Source organism: Coregonus lavaretus, assembly GCF_964263955.1.
Source record: "Coregonus lavaretus genome assembly, chromosome: 14".
NCBI lineage: Eukaryota > Metazoa > Chordata > Actinopteri > Salmoniformes > Salmonidae > Coregonus > Coregonus lavaretus.
This window is the reverse complement of record NC_140001.1, coordinates 2,468,821-2,477,675: the sequence shown is the minus strand read 5'-3', so window position 1 is coordinate 2,477,675 and position 8,855 is coordinate 2,468,821. Positions and strand designations below refer to the sequence as shown.

General features: G+C 40.4%; 1 protein-coding gene across 1 annotated transcript in view; it reads right to left on the bottom strand.

Annotated features, from left to right (window-relative positions):
- LOC311141876 (PDZ domain-containing protein 2-like) overlaps positions 1 to 3,060 on the bottom strand; it is a gene marked incomplete at its 5' end in the record, with an annotated part of 43,335 nt that extends 40,275 nt beyond the window's left edge. The window contains one exon of the mRNA XM_084177372.1: positions 3,014 to 3,060. Within this exon, the coding sequence (XP_084033498.1) occupies positions 3,014 to 3,060 (47 nt within the window). The remainder of the gene's footprint in view (positions 1 to 3,013) is intronic.
- Between the last annotated feature and the right edge of the window lie 5,795 nt (positions 3,061 to 8,855).

The following is an 8,855-nucleotide window of genomic DNA, read 5'->3' as shown; positions in this document are numbered from 1 at the left end:
CTGACAGAGCTTGAGAGGATCTGCAGAGAAGAATGGAAGAAACTCCCCAAATACAGGTGTGCCAAGCTTGTAGCTTGTAGAGAGTAGTTAGTTAGTTAGTAGTTAGTTGTAGAATAGTAGAGAGAATGATTTATTTCAGATGTATTTCTTTCATCACATTCCCAGTGGGTCAGAAGTTTACATACACTCAATTAGTATTTGGTAGCATTGCCGTTAAATTGTTTAACTTGGGTCAAACGTTTCGGGTAGCCTTCCACAAGCTTCCCACAATAAGTTGGGTGAATTTTGGCCCATTCCTCCTGACAGAGCTGGTGTAACTGAGTCAGGTTTGTAGGACTCCTTGCTCGCACACATCTTTTCAGTTCTGCCCACACATTTTCTATAGGATTGAGGTCAGGGCTTTATGATGGCCACTCCAATACCTTGACTTTGTTGTCCTTAAGCCATTTTGCCACAACTTTGGAAGTATGCTTGGGGTCATTGTCCATTTGGAAGACCCATTTGCGACCAAGCTTTAAGTTCCTGACTGATGTCTTGAGATGTTGCTTCAATATATCCACATAATTTTCCTTCCTCATGATGTCATCTATTTTGTGAAGTGCACCAGTCCCTCCTGCAGCAAAGCACCCCACAGCATGATGCTGCCACCCCCGTGTTTCACGGTTGGGATGGTGTTCTTTGGCTTGCAAGCGCCCCCCTTTTTCCTCCAAACAGAACGATGGTCATTATGGCCAAACAGTCCTATTTTTGTTTCATCAGACCAGAGGACATTTCTACAAAAAGTACGATCTTTGTCCCCATGTGCAGTTGCAAACCGTAGTCTGGCTTTTTATGGCGATTTTGGAGCAGTGGCTTCTTCCTTGCTGAGCGGCCTTTCAGGTTATGTCGATATAGGACTCGTTTTACTGTGGATATAGATACTTTTGTACCTGTTTCCTCCAGCATCTTCACAAGGTCCTTTGCAGTTGTTCTGGGATTGATTTGCACTTTTCGCACCAAAGTATGTTCATCTCTAGGAGACAGAATGCGTCTCCTTCCTGAGCGGTATGACGGCTGCGTGGTCCCATGGTGTTTATACTTGTGTACTATTGTTTGTACAGATGAACGTGGTACCTTCAGGCGTTTGGAAATTTCTCCCAAGGATGAACCAGACTTGTGGAGGTCTACAACAAAAAAAACTGAGATCTTGGCTGATTTCTTTTGATTTTCCCATGATGTCAAGCAAAGAGGCACTGAGTTTGAAGGTAGGCCTTGAAATACATCCACAGGTACACCTCCAATTGACTCAAATGATGTCAATTAGCCTATCAGAAGCTTCTAAAGCCATGACCTCATTTTCTGGAATTCTCCAAGCTGTTTAAAGTAACAGTCAACTTAGTGTGTGTAAACTTCTGACCCACTGGAATTGTGATACAGTGAATTATAAGTGAAATAATCTGTCTGTAAACAATTGTTGGAAAAATTACTTTAAAGTAGATGTCCTGAGCGACTTGCCAAAACTCTAGTTTGTTAACAAGAAATTTGTGGAGTGGTTGAAAAACGAGTTTTAATGACTCCAACCTAAGTGTATGTAAACTTCCGACTTCAACTGTAGATAGATGCAGACAGAGACTTTCTTTATCGTCATGCTTGTTATGTTGGTTAACGGTTTGGGATAAAACCCTCTGGTCCAAAACTCAATGTGTCTTCTTGGACTGTTTGGCTCCTCTGTATCCTACAGTTGGATGGAAAATATATCCGTGGCTTCTCTCCAAGCGTCTCCAGCATAGTGTTTTATGTGTGGTGGGTAGAAGGAGGATGGTTTCATGCTCTCTTGGAGGACAGAGATAGACTATGCAATGATCAAAACCTTTTCGGACCGGCCCGTACACTTTGCCCATTATGTCTCAGTTGGTAGAGCTTGCAACGCCATGATTTGTGGGTTTGAATTCTGGGGCCCATACGTAGACATGTATGCACTCATGACTGTAAGTCGCTTTGGCTAAAAGGGTCTGCTAAATGGGATATACGTACAGTATATATACACTACCAGTCAAAAGTTAGGACACACCTACTCATTCAAGGGTTTTTCTTTATTTTTACTATTTTCTACATTGTAGAATAATAGTGAAGACATCAAAACTATGAAATAACACATATGGAATCATGTAGTAACCAAAAAAGTGTTAAACAAATCAAAATATATTTTATATTTGAGGTTCTTCAAATAGCCACCCTTTGCCTTGATGACAGCTTTGCACACTCTTGGCATTCTCTCAATCAGCTTCATGAGGTAGTCACCTGGAATGCTTTTCCAACAGTCTTGAAGGAGTTCCCACATATGCTGAGCACTTGTTGGCTGCTTTTCCTTCACTCTGCAGGTCCAAAATCATCCCAAACCATCTCAATTGGGTTAAGGTCGGGTTATTGTGGAGGCCAGGTCATCTGATGCAGCACTCCATCACTCTCCTTCTTGGTCAAATAGCCCTTACACAGCCTGGAGGTGTGTTTTGGGTCATTGTCCTGTTGAAAAACAAATGACAGTCCCACTAAGCGCAAACCAGATGTGATGGCGTATCGCTGCAGAATGCTGTGGTAGCCATGCTGGTTAAGTGTGCCTTGAATTCTAAATAAATCACTTACAGTGTCACCAGCACAGAGATAAAGAGGGGGGGGGGGGGGGGACAGATAAAGAAAGAAAGTTTGAGAGGTAGAGACAGTTGGAGAAAGTGAGTTGGAAAGAGAGAAATCAGACTTTTCCCCGGGCTTTGAGACTGACTATACTAGGAGGACTAGGAGATTGTGAGCTGGCACTTTTCTCACGGACCTGTGAAAAAGAACACTCCTCTCCTCCTCTCTCTCCCACAACCAATCAGTATTTTACAAGATGGCGGTGCTGAGGAGGGGGCGTGTCTTGCCGGTTCCTGCTCGACTTGGCTATTTTTACGTTAATTATTACTTTGTTTGCTCAGAATGTTTGGTGCAATAATTTCCTACTGCTAAAATGTTTCTTCTGTTCTACTGAGTCATTTACTTTATGTTCCTGTTCTCATCTTGTGTTACGTCTTCTAGTTGTTGCATTGTCCGGTGTATACCATGTGTATCCTGTACATACGACTAATAAAACTTGGAGCAGTAACTCCAACTGCCTGCCCACAAAATGGTGCCTTAGGGCTCAGACACACCAAGGATACTGACTGCAGAGAGGTACTTAGCACCTCTTCCCAGAGTGTCGGCAGTTAACTCATTGTTTGTTCACATAGCACAGATCCACCACCAATACAATAGAGGAAAAATACTCCAGACCACAAGGTGGCAGTAGCTTGCTTGGCTTGTGCCTGCTGTAGATAGCTAATTGTTAGCTAACTAGCTAGCAAGCTGCGCTGATGTTGTTGCTAACTAGCTAGATTTTTAGTAAGCCCTTGTTGATACTAACCAGGTGGCCAAAACTAGATAACTAGCATAGCTATCAACATTATAATTAAATCACAATGGATTCGTTTTTGAATGATGCAGCTGCCTGTAAAATGCCGAGAGTCAGTGGAGAAGCTAGCTAGCTATGTTGTTCTACTAGCAAATGGCGTTGCTAACCATTAAGCTTAACGTTAGCTAGCAAGCGTACTGGCACTGGCAGTTATTTTATTGATAATCTTGCTAGATAGCTAGCTTGGTAAAGCATTTAGTGTTTTGTGCATTGTGCTGCACTTAGCACCCCATGAGTTTAATCTGAAGTGTGTGACTGCCTGCCTGGCCCACTTAGGAAGCTAACGTTAGCAAGCTAGCTAACTAATGAGCTACTGCACATTATTAAACCTAATAAAAAAATTCCTTCTTCAAGCACAAAACTGCTTAGCTAGATTTAAATACTTGCTCTTGAAAAAAAGTATGTACAGTGCATCTGGAAAGTATTCAGACCCCTTGACAAGCGGGCTGTCATGTGCCTTTTACTGAGGAGTGGCTTCCGTCTGGCCATTCTACCATAAAGGCCTGATTTGGTGGAGTGCTGCAGAGATGGTTGTCCTTCTGGAAGGTTCTCCCATCTCCACAGAGGAACTCTAGAGCTCTGTCAGAGTGACCATCGGGTTCTTTGTCACCTCCCTGACCAAGGCCCTTCTCCCCCGATTGCTCAGTTTGGCCGGGCGGCCAGCTCTAGGAAGAGTCTTGGTGGTTCCAAACTTCTTCCATTTAAGAATGATGGAGGCCACTGTGTTCTTGGGGACCTTCAATGCTGCAGAACTTTTTTGGTACCCTTCCCCAGATCTGTGCCTCGACACAATCCTGTCTCGGTGCTCTACGGACAATTCCTTCGACCTCATGGCTTGGTTTTTGCTCTGACATGCACTGTCAACTGTGGGACCTTGTATAGACAGGTGTGTGCCTTTCCAAATCATGTCCAATCAATTGAATTTACCACAGGTGGACTCCAATCAAGTTGTAGAAACATCTCAAGGATGATCAATGGAAACAGGATGCACCTGAGCTCAATTTCGAGTCTCATAGCAAAGGGTCTGAATACTTATGTAAATAAGGTATATCTGTTTTAGTTTTTTTTAGGAATGTGCTAATATTTAAAAAAAACTGTTTTCACTTTGTCACTATGGGATATTGTGTTTAGATTGATGAGGAAATAAATAATTGTATCAATTTTAGAATAAGGCTGTAACGTAACAAAATGTTAAAAAAGTCAAGGGGTCTGAATAGTTTTCGAATGCCCTGTGTTTTGCAGCTTTATTTGTTTTAGTTAGAACATTTCTGTTAGAACAGTTAGAAAAAAAATTTTTTGCTCCTGTCTGCTCCACCACGTGGAGGTTTGTGGCTCAAAGTCAAGTTGTCGGCCACTGCCGAGCTCTGCGATTCTACAAGTAGAAACGGCAGGTTTGTCGATACGCGGCAGGTAGGGGAGACTGGGGAACAAAGCAACAGTTTTAAGCTTTTGAAAATAATATTTGAGGTAGATTCATCATATTTTATACAAACATACAGTGAAGATAAAACACATCATCAAGGTATCTAGAAGAACAATAATCAAGGTATCTAGAAGAACATCAATCAAGGTATCTAGAAGAACATCAATCAAGGTATCTAGAAGAACATTAATCAAGGTATCTAGAAGAACATTAATCAAGGTATCTAGAAGAACATTAATCAAGGTATCTAGAAGAACATTAATCAAGGTATCTAGAAGAACATGAATCAAGGTATCTAGAAGAACGTGAATCATGGTATCTAGAAGAACTTTAATCAAGGTATCTAGAAGAACATTAATCAAGGTATCTAGAAGAACATGAATCAAGGTATCTAGAAGAACATTAATCAAGGTATCTAGAAGAACAATAATCAAGGTATCTAGAAGAACATGAATCAAGGTATCAAGAAGAACATGAATCAAGGTATCTAGAAGAACATTAATCAAGGTATCTAGAAGAACATTAATCAAGGTATCTAGAAGAACATTAATCAAGGTATCTAGAAGAACATGAATCAATGTATCTAGAAGAACATGAATCAAGGTATCTAGAAGAACATTAATCAAGGTATCTAGAAGAACATGAATCAAGGTATCTAGAAAAACATTAATCAAGGTATCTAGAAGAACATCAATCAAGGTATCTAGAAGAACATTAATCAAGGTATCTAGAAGAACGTGAATCAAGGTATCTAGAAGAACGTGAATCATGGTATCTAGAATAACTTTAATCAAGGTATCTAGAAGAACATTAATCAAGGTATCTAGAAGAACATGAATCAAGGTATCTAGAAGAACATTAATCAAGGTATCTAGAAGAACAATAATCAAGGTATCTAGAAGAACATGAATCAAGGTATTTAGAAGAACATGAATCAAGGTATCTATCAGAACATGAATCAAGGTATCAAGAAGAACATGAATCAAGGTATCTAGAAGAACATTAATCAAGGTATCTAGAAGAACATTAATCAAGGTATCTAGAAGAACATTAATCAAGGTATCTAGAAGAACAATAATCAAGGTATCTAGAAGAACATGAATCAAGGTATCTAGAAGAACATGAATCAAGGTATCTAGAAGAACATGAATCAAGGTATCTAGAAGAACATGAATCAATGTATCTAGAAGAACATGAATCAAGGTATCTAGAAGAACATGAATCAAGGTATCTAGAAGAACATTAATCAAGGTATCTAGAAGAACATTAATCAAGGTATCTAGAAAAACAATAATCAAGGTATCTAGAAGAACATTAATCATGGTATCTAGAAGAACATGAATCAAGGTATCAAGAAGAACATGAATCATGGTATCTAGAAGAACAATAAAACCACTAGTCAAAGGCCAGGCTAAAATAATCCTCAGTGAATTCCCCATACTGTAGTGTATACAATCCAAATCCCAGCGTAAATCCCCATTCACCTCAACCAACCTCCCCCCTTGCTGCAATCCAATCTAAACTGCAGAGAATATCCGTCTCACGGTTGGGTTGCGCCCCCGGTCGACCACCACAACAACAGACGTCCAGGACTCCCCCACCCCAGGAGACCCCACCCCAGGACCCCCCAAATCCACCCTGTGGCAGTGGGTCGGTTGGTCGGAGGGTCCCAGATGGGTTGTGGATTAAAGCGGTAGCTCCAAACCGGATTGCCAGGTCTTACCGTCTGGCTGCTCTGCTGAGGCCCCAAATTAAATTCCTTTGTATGAGTGGCTTTATGGGAGTGATTACATAGTAAGGACTAGTTCCATTCAGCTGCTGACTGGAAAGTGAGAGCCTACTGTAGTGTAGTATACTGAGCCTACTGTAGTATACTGAGTCTACTATAGTGTAGTATACTGAGCCTACTGTAGTGTAGTATACTGAGCCTACTGTAGTATACTGAGTCTACTGTAGTATAGTATACTGAGCCTACTGTAGTGTAGTATACTGAGCCTACTGTAGTATAGTATACTGAGCCTACTGTAGTGTAGTATACTGAGCCTACTGTAGTGTAGTATACTGAGCCTACTGTAGTGTAGTATACTGAGCCTACTGTAGTATAGTATAATGAGCCTACTGTAGTGTAGTATACTGAGTCTACTGTAGTGTAGTATACTGAGCCTACTGTAGTATACTGAGCCTACTGTAGTGTAGTATACTGAGCCTACTGTAGTATACTGAGCCTACTGTAGTATAGTATACTTAGCCTACTGTAGTGTAGTATACTGAGCCTATTATAGTGTAGTATACTGAGCCTACTGTAGTATACTGAGCCTACTGTAGTATACTGAGTCTATTGTAGTATACTTAGCCTACTGTAGTATAGTATACTGAGCCTATTATAGTGTAGTATACTGAGCCTACTGTAGTATAGTATACTGAGCCTATTATAGTGTAGTATACTGAGCCTACTGTAGTATACTGAGCCTACTGTAGTATACTGAGCCTACTGTAGTATACTGAGTCTACTGTAGTATAGTATACTGAGCCTACTATAGTGTAGTATACTGAGTCTACTGTAGTGTAGTATACTGAGCCTACTGTAGTGTAGTATACTGAGTCTACTGTAGTATACTGAGCCTACTGTAGTATAGTATACTGAGCCTACTGTAGTATAGTATACTGAGTCTACTGTAGTGTAGTATACTGAGCCTACTGTAGTGTAGTATACTGAGTCTACTGTAGTGTAGTATACTGAGCCTACTGTAGTGTAGTATACTGAGCCTACTATAGTGTAGTATACTGAGTCTACTGTAGTATACTGAGCCTACTGTAGTATAGTATACTGAGCCTACTGTAGTATAGTATACTGAGTCTACTGTAGTGTAGTATACTGAGCCTACTGTAGTGTAGTATACTGAGTCTACTGTAGTGTAGTATACTGAGCCTACTGTAGTATACTGAGCCTACTGTAGTGTAGTATACTGAGCCTACTGTAGTATACTGAGCCTACTGTAGTATAGTATACTTAGCCTACTGTAGTGTAGTATACTGAGCCTATTATAGTGTAGTATACTGAGCCTACTGTAGTATACTGAGCCTACTGTAGTATACTGAGTCTATTGTAGTATACTTAGCCTACTGTAGTATAGTATACTGAGCCTATTATAGTGTAGTATACTGAGCCTACTGTAGTGTAGTATACTGAGCCTACTGTAGTGTAGTATACTGAGCCTACTGTAGTATACTGAGTCTACTGTAGTGTAGTATACTGAGCCTACTATAGTGTAGTATACTGAGCCTACTGTAGTGTAGTATACTGAGCCTACTGTAGTGTAGTATACTGAGCCTACTGTAGTATACTGAGTCTACTGTAGTGTAGTATACTGAGCCTACTATAGTGTAGTATACTGAGTCTACTGTAGTGTAGTATACTGAGCCTACTGTAGTATAGTATACTGAGCCTACTGTAGTGTAGTATACTGAGCCTACTGTAGTGTAGTATACTGAGCCTACTATAGTGTAGTATACTGAGTCTACTGTAGTGTAGTATACTGAGCCTACTGTAGTATAGTATACTGAGTCTACTGTAGTATAGTATACTGAGCCTACTATAGTGTAGTATACTGAGCCTACTATAGTGTAGTATACTGAGTCTACTGTAGTGTAGTATACTGAGCCTACTGTAGTGTAGTATACTGAGCCTACTATAGTGTAGTATACTGAGTCTACTGTAGTGTAGTATACTGAGCCTACTGTAGTGTAGTATACTGAGCCTACTATAGTGTAGTATACTGAGTCTACTGTAGTGTAGTATACTGAGCCTACTGTAGTGTAGTATACTGAGCCTACTGTAGTGTAGTATACTGAGTCTACTGTAGTGTAGTATACTGAGCCTACTGTAGTGTAGTATACTGAGCCTACTATAGTGTAGTATACTGAGTCTACTGTAGTGTAGTATACTGAGCCTACTGTAGTGTAGTATAC